General features: G+C 39.4%; 1 protein-coding gene across 1 annotated transcript in view; it reads right to left on the reverse strand.

Moving 5' to 3' along the window:
- FBN1 (fibrillin 1) overlaps nucleotides 1–13,595 on the reverse strand; it is a 254,966-nt gene that overhangs the window by 136,522 nt on the left and 104,849 nt on the right. Inside the window, exons 7-8 of the mRNA XM_060096792.1 lie at nucleotides 3,615–3,812; nucleotides 86–211 (exon numbers count right to left, since the gene is read on the reverse strand). Of these exons, the coding sequence (XP_059952775.1) occupies nucleotides 86–211; nucleotides 3,615–3,812 (324 nt within the window). The remainder of the gene's footprint in view (nucleotides 1–85; nucleotides 212–3,614; nucleotides 3,813–13,595) is intronic.

Below are 13,595 nucleotides of genomic sequence, written 5' to 3' on the forward strand. Positions count from 1 at the left end.
AGGAACAATTTGCAAAAAAGCTTGTCACTGATTTGGGTTTTGCCCGCCCCTCCGCCCCTTAACTGCAAAGCATGATATTTCTTACCTTCACATTTTTGTGACACTTCATTAAATTTGTGTCCAGCAGGGCATTTGCACTCAAAAGACCCAACAGTATTAATGCAATTTCCTCCTTGACAGAGCCCAGGGATGGCCTGGCATTCATCCACATCTGTTAGATTTTAGAAGCAAGGGATGGGGCAGGGGGTGGGGGAGGAGAGATTCATATAAAAGTCGTTGCAGAAGAAAACATGATAGTTTGCCCACAATTATATTATCACATTTATATCAATGAGCTATTTGTCCATCACAATATTTGGAACATGATGAGAGACACTATTTCTCACAATTACATTATGCGAAATAAATTATTTGAGTAACATAACTTGGTCAATAGTGTTCTATTGGAAGTCACAAGTATTCTTCATTTTCCTACCTTCCATCTTCCCTCATGCAGAGGAGAATGTTGGTACTAACTTTTGTGAGTTTTATTATGCATGCTGCAAAGTACAAGCATACTATGGTAAAAAGATTGACAGTAATAACTAGAGGTATTCAAGAAATGCTTACAATCAAAATGTAACACATTTCTATAATAACACTGTCTTTAAGAGTTGTATGGAGTGATTCAGTTCAAACAGAATTTATTTGAATGAGATCACTCAGACTACACGAGACAGCTAATGCTTTTATACAAATGAGATGGAAAATGTTCACCATAGATTCTGGAGAGTTGTCTTGCACAATAAAAATTAAACAACACAGGAAATTAGGCCAAGAAGTGAGAGCAGAGCAGCTGCCAGAGGGAACCTTCTTAAAGGTAAGTCGGATCCTGTTCCAGCTCAGCTTCACACTTAAGGCCATGCTAAGTCCTAGAGGAGTCCACCTGACCCCTCTACTCTCTGAACTCATCTATCCTCCACCCTCTCTCACTCCTCTCCATCCACAATAGCTTCCTTGCCATTCCTCAAATACAACAAGGTCGCTCCTGCCTCAGGGTTTTGCAGTGATGGCCCCCTGCCTGGACTACTCTTTGTAGAGCTTATGGTTCACACTGTCCTACCCCTCAGATCTCTGCTCCACTGCAGCAGGGGACCCTCCCAATGCCAGTCTAATAGCAACACCCACCTCGCCCCCCATCACTCACCACCCTTCCTTACTCTGCTTATTTTGCCCCATAGGACCAATCACTAGCTGACCTAATAAATATCTGTTTGCTTTGCTTTGTTCTATAAATCAAATGTTTTCAATACAAGATTCCAGGGAGCAGGTTCTTTGTCTGTTTTGTTCACTGCTGAATCCCCAGCACCTAGGAAATAACTATGGTCCTACATGGAACCCCAAATATTAACCTTCCAGGAACAAAAGTAATCATTCCAGGCTCATTAGAAAGATGTTTATAAAAGTACATGTATTCTCTCCATCTCTTCATCCATAACACACAAAATTCTGGTTTAATAAGAAACCCCAGGGAGGCAGTCTAACTTTTCTTCCTCTGGGTATTTTTTTTAGAAATCATACCCTTTAGTTTTACTCTTCAGTGTGAAGTGAGAGAGCAACTGCCAACTGTAAAATCTCTAATAATCTGTGTTTTTGAAACAAGTTGCCATGCAGGAAAGGGGGTACTAACTTAACAACAAAAAGTATCACTTTTGATACTTTGGTACAAAAGTATCACTTACTGTTTTACATAAAATGTCCTGGCTCACAGATGAACGACAATATGTGAGTATAATTAGATTATGTTTTACAGCTGATCTCTATTTTGTCTTACACCAGAATTTTCCATTCTTGCTATGTTCAATATGTTTATTAAAATGTTATTTGAAATTACAATTGGACATAGAAGCAAAACTAGACAGTCTTGCTGATCATGAATTTTGGCCAACAGGAAATATACACGAGGGCACTTCTCCACTGGTCATACATTCCAAGGCTGGAGACAGAATAAGTTCCTTTTTGAACCCATTGCTCACAGCCCCTCACATGTGGCCGAAAGACTAAAAACACAAGCAAGGAAAGGGCACCCCAAGCTGATAACAGACCTTCTCTGAAAAAAACCAACCAAACATGAAGAATTTCATTCTCACAGTGGCAATATAACTGCCACTTTGATTCCATGGGTTTTCACAAATTTTCTTCTTATAAAAAAAACTCTTTTTTCTATTGGATGTTGAAGAGTCAGGAAGGAACAGGAAGAAAATGCTGGAAAAGTCCAGGTTGTATGAAATGAATATCAAAGCTAAAGAGAAGCAGTTCTTCCCTCTCTCCCTCTTCATCTCTTCCCCTGAATTCTCTCAGCACCTCAGACTCTGACTAGGACTCATGGGTGGCAGTGGAGTACTCAAAATCTGGCTTTCTGGTCACTCTCTGTGAGTTCATGGGTATTAGCTGACTTCAAACACCATGGCCAAGAATTTTTTCAAAACTCCTTGAGACTTCCCAAGGATGAGAAAAATAAGAAGGCACCAAAGAAAAAGGGGGACAAAACTTACTCTTTATTTTATGAAATTGTACCATTTACCCTTTTGTAATTCTAGGATTTCAAAGTGACTTCTTGCTGCTCCTAACATTCAAAAAGATACATTCAAGGGCATACAAAAGAGCTGCATGTTGTACATAGAAGCCAGGGACCAGGATCAACCGTGTTTATCAGAAATGAAATTTATTGAAGTATAATTTAATGGAGGTCCACAGAACTGTGTGATTAAGCTCAAGTTCTGCTTTATTGCATATTGTCCTTAGAATTAACATACAGAACAAAATCGAACTAGTATCTATTTGCCTCAGAAAAGCATACCTTGAATTTTCTCTAAGCACTGCAACTTGCTAAAAAAGCACTGAAGATGTCTAAAGGAAACAGATACAGCCTGGGAGTTTTCAGTCCCATCAGTTTAGTGCGGAGCTGCCTCTGTTCACTTCCTCCTATTTCCTGCCAGACATCCAGACAATAAAAGAATTTGTACAGCTGGAAGAACAGGACTAAAAGCCAAAAACAGAGTAAGGGCTTCCATGGGAGGCAGGAGAAGAAGCAAGCAGGCAACATCTGGGGATATTTAAAACTGTGAAACAAATCCTAATTTATTTCTGACTTGTAAAAAAAAAAAACCCAAAAAACAAACAAAAAAACCCCCATAATATAGCATGTAAAATGGAGAGAGGAACAATTTTCCTCAGGTCAACTAAGTACAATCCATGAGACAGAGGAACTCCAGCAATTTCAAATGAAGGGGGAAAAAATTAAGAAAAACAAACTACCTTACTCACAAATTTTGCTTTGTGTTTATACACAGCATTGCTCTAATATATAGCATTGCTCTAAACAGAATCATACTACCCCCGGGAAACACGTTTGGGGTCGGAGGGGGGAACCACTGGCAAGGAAAAATCCAGGGGGACCAGCTGCTGTCTCTGGAGCTACGCTCCTAATGCCTAAGTTGGATATCATGCCGTCAGCGAAATCGTGAAGTTATGCCTCTGACACTGCTTTTCCATTCTCTCCAACTTCACTGGAGAATGGCTCTCCAGAGCAAATAAGATGAATCCACTAATAACTCCATCGGCCCGGGGTTTACCTTGACAAGCTCCTGTGCGGATATTTGGAATGAAGCCGCGGCGACAGGGGTGGGGCTGGGCTGGGCACATCTCACAGGGGTGGCCCCAGGCGCGGCCGACCGTGGCACAGCAGAGTGTTTTTGTACAGACAATCCCGCTGAGCTGTCCCTGGCACATCTGGTTGCTGATCACAGTAAAACACGGGCCTGTCCTGTAATCTGAAAATAAAGAAGGAGAATTCCATGAAAGTCCAGAAAAGCAGGAACTATCATGCGGAAGAACAGCTGGGCCTGTCTTCCTGGACTCCAAGTTGCGAAATGGTCTTCAGGAATAGAACCGCACATCACTGACTCCGTGTGAAGCCTTGGGCAGACCATTCCGCCTCTGAGCCCCATTTACCTCACCTACGAAATGAGGATAAAAACACTAGTTCCTATCCACTTTGAAGACACTGTTGTGAGGATCAGATGAGCTAATGGAAAATACTTTACAACCGTGACATGCTATCAAAACATGACATAATAATATTATCTACACATTCATTCACTTAAGTAACTGTATCAGTGACTATTATGAATCAGCCCCTATGCTTGATACAGGTGCTTCAGTGATTCAAAGATCCCAAATCCCTGCCCTCATAGAGTTTACAGTCTATTATTATTTAGGTTGGAGAAAGCAAAGAATTTCAAAACTTGCAATGAGGAAAGTCATGGCACCTTCTTCTCTGGAGTTTCTTGAAAAAGGGAAATGGTTACTTGTTTCTTTTGGATTGGGTCCACCTTATTTCAAATACAAAAAACCAAGCAAACCAAAAAAAAAAAAAACCTCATTCAAAACAAAAAACAACAAGCAGAAAAGTTAGATATGCAAAAGACATCAGGTATTTAAAGAGTGAGGGCACTGATCTGAAATCACTGTATCCCTTGGGCAAAAGGATCATCTTAAAGCAAACAGGGATAAGCCAAGACCACAGGAGAAGTTCCATTTCCAAGTAGTCTCACCAGTACAAAATCTGTCTCCTTTTTTTTTTTTTTGAAAAGGGAGAAAGTCAATCTGGATTCGGCAGCCAGCAAACAAGAAAGATTAAGATGTAGTGAGGACCAAAGCCAGGCTGTCCCCAGCCCCGCCGTGGGAGAAATCTGGGCCATAATAACCCTTTCTGTTCTACAGCGGCCTTGGCCGATAAGGGAGGCTGGGCCGTGGCAAGACTCGTGGGCTCCAATCCACCACTAGCACCGCATGCTTCCTCGTATCATTTCTGCAAGTGCACAGATAGAGTGCTTCCTATGAGTCTAGGGATGGGCTAAATGACCCCGGTAAGTTCCTTTCACCACTGATTCTACAGGTTTATGAAAATCACTGGGTGTGCTAATGAAACCACCGGGCTATACTTTCATTTTGATGTTCTTCTGTCTTTCTCCAAGTAGCTCATGAGTCATGATATGCAATTCGCTAAGGACAACTCTTTATCACAGTACCCACAAGAGTGAACAGGCTGAACCACGACAACATTTGGGCAATAGCTGACTCTTCCCAGCTTGTGTCCCTCTATCCTGTGTATTCCCTCCTCCTGTCTCTCTGTTGCAGTTACAATCCCATCTGCTCCCCATCACTAAATGTTCTTCCTCACTCTCCCTTCTTCCTTGCTGGAATGAGCCAGCCACCTATGGCCAATGGCACTGCCCTAATGCCTGTGCTGGAAGATGAACCTTCCAAGAAATTCCAAAAACAAAGCTTCACCCAGTCAAGCACAGCAAGAGGATTAGGCCCAAATTACGGCAGCACTTGAGAGATGGACACAATGGTCAAAACGTCAAGTCCTCATCTCCACATCTCCCTCTCTCCATGCCAGGGCTTACCAAAGTGTGCTATGATGGGATGCAAGACGACCTTAGACTGTCTTGTTTTAATAGTCATATATTAATTTTAATTTGAATTATTATTAAAAAGTACAAACCTACCAGACTCATAATTTCAAAATATGTTTGCTATGATGAGAATGAATAAAAAAAAACTTTTAATTCAATTTAAAGAAAAATATTAAGTAAATACTAGTACAGAATATGCAAATAGGCCAAAAATTGTGTAACTGGTACAGAAACACCACCAGCATTATCTTTCCAGAAAACCAACCTTAGACCTTTGCTCTCCTGGTGTCTCTACATTCTCTGGCCCAACTTTCCAGCCCTATCTCCTGATACTTTTTTAGTTTATTATTGTCTTTTTACTTTGTTTTTGCATTTTTTTACCCTGATTGCATTTTACTTTTATATTATCAAATTCTAAGTGTATTTTAATATTATTCATAATATGCCAGATCTATTCAAAATCTGCTATTGTCTTCCATAGTTACTGTATTCAAACAAGAATACAAAAATTAAATGCTTGAGCTGTTGAGTAAAATCTCTGCCCTCATTTCATCCTGTCAATAAAGAAAAAGTCACTCAGCACCATGGTGGTGTGCAACTAAGTCGCTCCTAAACACAGTAACTGCCTGGACAAACTCAAATGCTGTAGTCATCATTCTTTCTTTGGCTCAGTTCTTCCAAATAGTACTTAGGGGCATTTATTAAATACTTAGCTGATAGATGGTCTCTTTCATATTATAATTTTTTTAACATCTTTATCAGAGTATAATTGCTTTACAATGGTGTGTTAGTTTCTGCTTTAAAACAAAGTGAATCAGCTATACCTATACATATATCCCCATATCTCCTCCCTCTTGTGTCTCCCTCCCACCCTTCCTATCCCACCCCTCTCTCTGATTGGAAAATAACTATTTCAGACAATTAGGAAAAGGCAGTAACATATAAATAAGAAAATAAAAATCACATGTAATTGCACCTAAAGAAAGCCTGATAACATATCAGTTATATTATCCTACATAATTTTACATGTGTGTTTATTTTTATCACTAAATAGGATTTATATCAAATATTCAATTTTGAATCCTGCTGTTTCTTTACTTAACATTGCCGAAAGCATTTTCCCATGTAAATACTATTCTAACACGTGGCTTTAATTGCTGCATAGTTTTCCATCAAGTTATATCATAAATTATTCAATCATTTAATCTCATGCAACAGCCATCAAGATTTTTATGACTACATATATCTTATATTTGAGACTAGAAAGATCACAGCAACATAGTCTTTTATTCAAAAAATAAATAAAACCTTCCATGTTAGGTAACGAGGAAGGAAATTTAGGTTTATTTCCTATTTTCCTCTTGACTTACTGAGACAAATGCAAATACTTTAATCAAATAGACTCTTGTTGGTATGCCATTTTTCAATCTTTAAAAAACATAATGGGGCTTCCCTGGTGGCGCAGTGGTTGAGAGTCCGCCTGCCGATGCAGAGGACGCGGGTTCGTGCCCCGGTTTGGGAGGATCCCGCATGCCGCGGAGCGGCTGGGTCCGTGCGCCATGGCCGCTGAGCCTGCGCGTCCGGAGCCTGTGCTCCGCAACAGGAGAGGCCACAGCAGTGAGAAGCCCGCGTACCACCAAAAAAAAAAAAAAAAAAAAAAAAAAAAACATAATGGAACATGAATTTTAGTTTGCAGTTTTCAACACTGCTTGGATTTGTTTTTCCTCTTCATTTTGCCAAGATACTTTATGGAATTATCTTACATACAAGGATTGCAAAGATTCCGGGTACATGCAAATACAGTGTTTTGTGAGTGACACCAGCAAAATCAAGGTCCACTAGAAAACGCTAGGAAAATCTGAGTCAGTCCTATCTAACACTGGTTCATGACTTCAGACATAAATTCCTCATCGGAAGGTTTGCATCAGAAGAAAAAATAACCTTTAAGACTTTTCCAGGGTCAACAACTTTTTGCCCTCATTTCAATATGAAACACATGGAATAGAAACAGCACTTGTTAATTCTGACAATATTCATTAGGCATCTCTAGAGCCCATAGGGATCCATCTTTACTAAATACACTAAATATCTGGCAAATAGTTTGAGTATGTGTAACAGAATCTATGGACTTAACACATTTCCACACTAGATCCTTATCACTACAGACAAAGAGAAGAACCAGCTCATTTGACCATGCAGCTTAGTAAGTGGACATAAGTAGATTTGTAGAGTCAAATTTTCAACAAAAATGGCTGATTGTAGAGGGAGAGGCATAATCTGGATGAAACAGAATTGGATCTAAAAATGTTTTGGAAGGTAAATGCTGTATTAACGTGGTTTTCAAATGTCATTCCGATTTGGCAGCATGTGCTTTTTGTCCTGTGCTTCATTTAGATTGCCAAAGTTATGCTGTTTTTAGTCCAATACTCCAACCACAGAAAAAATCTGCCCACACTCCCAATTCCTTACTAATAATCCAATTATTTACAATTATTCCCATAGCACTTACGTGATACTAGGCTAAATTTACATACTCTTTTTCAGACAGTCCCAGCTCTAGACAGGGAATGTGCCTAATTCAATGCTTGGATAATATCTGACTCATTCCCTCAACGTAAATCATTATTCCTCATGCAAATAAAATATCGTATTAAAAACACTTTTTGTTCACAAGTTGCTCTACAATCACTTCCTTATAAGACCTCCATGAACTAGGGCAATAGGCCAAGCCTTTCTAACATTAAAATGCAATTTTAATTGTTTTTAACTGGCTTACTCTAGTGTGGCTGGTTCATGGGAAATTCTGCATCTACATGTTCCCATTATGAGTGGTTAGGCTCAAGGATTGTTCCCCAGTCCCAACAGATTTGGCCTCAAGGCTTGGGATCTAACCAACGTATATCTGCAGCCTCTAATCCTCAGCTCCTTCCCAGCCCTGCAGCTCAGAATGCTGTGACCTGTAGCGTTACTTCACTTTCATTTGCAATCAGACTTCCCCCTGAAGCAAATGCATCATTCACAGAAAAAGAACTGTAGTACAATGAACTCTTGTCACTCCTACCCAGTCACTAAACCACAAACTGCAGGGAAGGCACAAGGATATAATTTTGGGTACTAGGCTCCAATTATTTTAAATCCATCTTTTCATAAGAATTACACACAAAATGATGAGATATCAATTTGTCCATGATAGAGAGGGTCACAGCATGCTTCTTCCTTCCAGGTAGTTTAGCCTGGGACACATTAAGCTCCTAACGTGTGGAATTTCAATACAACCTTTTGAGGAAGGAGGTCAGAGAACTTCCGGTCTGAGCTAAATGAAAGCAAAGAAGTTCCATGATTGTAATCAGCCTCATAATTGTTGCTGTTTCTTCTTGCTCCAATCATTCTTACCCTTAGGACATAACCAAATCACCTAGGGATGTTTTGCAAAATACTGATGCCTGGGTCTCACCCCTGTCCTCCCATATGCCTCCCTCTTGGAATGTGGTTCAGTAGATGTGGCATCGTGGCTGGGCATCCATATTCTGTAAAAGCCCCCAAAGTGAGTTTGCAAAGTGTTTGCAAGATAGCTGACTGCTCACCTGAAAGTCTAACCTTAGAAATGTGAGACAGCCCATAAGCTGGGATCACTGCCACTCAACATAACTCAGTATCTTTCAACCAGGATAGACATTCTAATCACAACAAAGTAGTATTCATTTCCATAGTATTGATTGACTATGAAGCACTTTATCATATTCTTTATTAATTATTTTGACCACAAGCTCACTAAACCAAACAACGAATCAAAATTTAAGAAGGCTAAACACCAACTACTCCGCTGTCCTAATAGTCAACGGAATTCACATTTCCAAGCTCTCCCTTCCCAGTGTCACAAAGCACATTTACATACATGGCATCACTGCACTACCATGATCTCCCATTTCTAGCTTCCCTGTCCAATGTGGGAGCTGGTACTTGAGTAAAATTCCAGGGGGATTCTCCAAGCAGGATCCAAAGACATTGATCAAGCTTACCATCAGTAACACCAAAAGTTAACTCTTAATTTCCTCCAGAATGGCACTACTGCAAACCACGTTGAAATCTTTCCACACAGCCGCTGATATGATGAAATACACAGTACTAAACATTATCTAAGAAGTTTAGGCCAAAAATAGTCAAACCTTAAATCAAGCTTCCTGACCAAGCTTCCAGTCAAGAGGGCATACAGGGATAGAAGAACAAGATAAATAACACCACAAGGAAGCAATCAGAAAACTCAGCCTGTGTGATTTTCAAAGGCAACTGGGCTGAACTTTTCCAAAAGTAAATGACCCCTCATACACAAAAAAAGAAGGTAGAGTTATAATTTTAGATTAAAAAGATATAATAACCAAAACTCAGTTGGACACTTTCAAAAAGAGACAACTGGGGAAATTTTATATGGGCTGGATATTAGACGATATTGTGGAATTACTGTTCTCTTAGACATGATCATGGTATTACAGTTATATACGAGATACCCTTACTGTTTAGAGGTGAAGTGCCATGATGTATGCAATTTAATTTTCAAATAATTTAGCGAAACAGACCATAAATATATATATATACAAATATATACACAATATATAATTATCATACATATATAATAATACATACTTATGTAATATGTATTATAAATTATATTGTACATTATATATTATATATAATTAAATATATAATGTATATTAAACATATACAAATTAAATATACATAAATTATATATAATATATAACATGTAGATAACTAGACATATAATATATACATATATTAGTATACTATACACAAATATATGTATATACACATATATACATATGGAGTATTATGTGTATAAAAGTGGGAAAATGTTAAATATTTAGCATAGGTAGAAGGTACATGGGTATACTTTATATTATTATTTCAACTTTAATGTAGGTTTGAAATTTTTCATAGTAAAAGTTCTTGGGGAGGGATAGGAATTCCTTTCAGGGCTACTTTTACTATGCAACAGTGCACCTCCTATTTCATTCAAGCCGTTTTTTTTTTAATGACACAATAAATTCTGAATCTAATTTCCAATCCATATGTTTCTATAAAATACTGCATGCAAGACTGCCTGTTAAACATGGTCTACACAATGTTATTTGAAGAATATGACCTTTTGGCAAATTTTTCTAAACTACACTATGCAAAATGTTTACTTTAAGCAACTGTATCTGTGGTACAGCTTAATTGTATATGACTAATTTTTTTAAAGCACTTTAGAAATAAAGCATAGGATCAAGCACAACACTATTTCTGTGTTAATGTTTTCCTCTGTCTTTCAACTTCTTTAATTCATAAGTTAAAAGTATTGCCATACAAACTTTAATATAAATATCATTCAAAACTGCAGAAACAGGGACTTCCCTGGTGGCACGGTAGTTAAGAATCCGCCTGCCAATGCAGGGGACATGGGTTCTAGCCCGGGTCGGGGAAGATCCCACATGCTGCAGGGCAACTAAGCCCATGAGCCACAACTACTGAGCCTACACTCTAGAGCCTACGTGCCACAACCACTGAAGCCCGCGTGCCTAGAGCTGGTGCTCCACAAGAGAAGCCACCGCAATGAGAAGCCCACACATCACAACGAAGAGTGGACCCCGCTCACTGTAACTAGAGAAAGCCTGCGCGTGGCAACGAAGACACAATGCAGCCAAAAATAAATAAATAAATAAATTTAAAAAAACTGCAGAAACAAGGTGATTTGTTGTATAGCATTTAATCTAACACATAGACTAAGCAATTCACCAAAATCCAAGCCATAGTTCTGCGGGCCCGATTTTGTGTGTCAGCAATTCAACTACAGAAAAGTATTACCACATTTTATTCTGCTCCATGATGAAGAAAACAGTAAGCAATCTTGTTCAGGGAAGAGAATATCTCATTTCCAAATAATCACTTACCTGACATTATTCGCCCCCTCACTGTACATCCTACAAGTCATTAGTGATTGCCATTTTCCCCCAGAATTATCTCTAAACTACTTTTACTAGAAAAAAACAAAATAGTTAGGGGGTGGATAAAAGTCACATTCTGGTTTAGGCGATATATTTACCATCAAGATAATAAAATCACAGAGAGTGTCTTCATTTTTAATGGTCTGCAAATTCAACTTGAAAGAACCAGCTGGCTCTGATTTATTCACTTTTAAAATGGCTTGTATGAGTGCCACATTAAACCAAACTGCAGTTTCACCACAGAGCATCAGCTATTGAACAGCAAGACAAAAACAATAGTATTATATAACAATTTGATTTATTTGTTCTTTTATATTTTCTTCAAAGCCACGAAGTAGAAAACATTCTCTACCATCCAAAAGCAAGATTAACAACATAAGAGTAAAGGGCCCTATGATCAATGATATTCAATATAAAAATTTCCAGGACCAACATATTCTTAGATCAACTCATATATCTCAAAAGTGCCCTGTAATACTGCTTAAGTTCCAAATATAAGTTCTACGAACAATGGATTAAATTTCCAAAGTATCCTAATAGAATGTTTTATCATTAAAATTGGAAGATTTTTATGATAAATGAGATTTTCATATTTGGAAGGTAAAGGCCTATGTTAGTACAGGGATAATAAAAACAAATTGATTAGAAATATTCCACTGCAAGTTCCATTTATATGAAGTACCTAGAATAGTCAAATTCATAGAGAAAAAGTAGAATGGTGGTTGCCAGGGGCTCGAGGAGGTAAGAGTGAGGAGTTATTGTTTAATGGGTTCAGAGTTTCACTTTGGGAAGATGAAAATGTTCTGGAGATGGATGGTGGTGATGGCTACACACAACGTGAGTGTACTTAAAATGCCGCTGAACCACACACCTAAAAATGGCTAAAAGAGCAAACTTTATGTATATGTATTTCACCACCATAAAAAAAAATCCCACTGCATAAAATAAAATCAGACATTCTGAGTTCAATGATCAGGTTCAATGAGTAAAGTTTACAACTGTAAAATGTAATCAGGGATCCTTTATTCATTCAACAAGTATTAATTGTGCTATATCAGTGGGCAGCATGGGATAAAGTCCCTGACCACATGGAGTTTAAAACCTGGTTGGGGGGGCTTCCCTGGTGGCTCAGTGGTTGAGAGTCCGCCTGCCGATGCAGGGGACACGGGTTCGTGCCCCAGTCCAGGAAGATCGCACATGCCGCGGAGCAGCTGGGCCCGTGAGCCACGGCCGCTAAGCCTGCGCGTCCGGAGCCTGTGCTCCGCAACGGGAGAGGCCACAACAGTGAGAGGCCCGCGTACCACAAAAAAAAAAAAAAAACCTGGTTGGGGGAGGTAGTCAACAAATACAGGTAAATACATTAAAAAGAATTATAGATTTGAGGTTGTGATTTAGTCTACAAATGAAATAAGCATGCTGCCGTGATAAAAAGTAATTGCGGATACCTGACTTGGTAAGGGTTATCAGGGAAGACTTCTTGGAGGAGGTGACATTTAAACTGAGGCCTAAAGGCTGAGAGCAGACCAGCTGTGAAAATGAGAGTAAGCGCTTTCCAGGTTTCAGAGACAGCTGGGAGGTAGCCTGGCTTCTCTAGTAACGAGAGAAGGTCGCTGTGAACAGAGCTGAGGGAGGAAGGGGAATGGGGCACACGGTGAAACTGGAACATTAGGCAGGGACTGGATTACACAGCACAGTCTAGGCCATGGTAAGAGCTTGGATTTGGCTCTAAATTCAACAGGAAGCCACTGAAAACACAATGTGTTAGTTTTAAAGAACTCTGATTAGAAGTTTCAAGAGCGGAAATGAGAAGAAACGTAGTAGTGACTAAAGGAAGGTGGTGGTGTAGAAATGGAGAGAAGCCGACAGGTGGGGGATGTCCTTTAGTCACCCCGCGGGGGTGGCGGGGGGGAGGCGGGGGCAGGACCAACAGAACTGAAAGATGGATCGGATGTGAAGGGTGAGGGAAACTGAAAAGACAAGGACGTCTCCTGGGTTTCTGGCTTCAGTAGCTGGATATACGGCCAGTCACTTACTGAAATGGAGAATCTGAGGGAAGACTAGGCTCTAACTACCAATAACTAGTATAAAAGTTCTTCACATTTTCACAGTCAAATCCCCGGTGAAGGACAGGTGA

This window comes from Mesoplodon densirostris, chromosome 4 (genome assembly GCF_025265405.1).
Source record: "Mesoplodon densirostris isolate mMesDen1 chromosome 4, mMesDen1 primary haplotype, whole genome shotgun sequence".
Classification (NCBI taxonomy): Eukaryota; Metazoa; Chordata; class Mammalia; order Artiodactyla; family Ziphiidae; genus Mesoplodon; species Mesoplodon densirostris.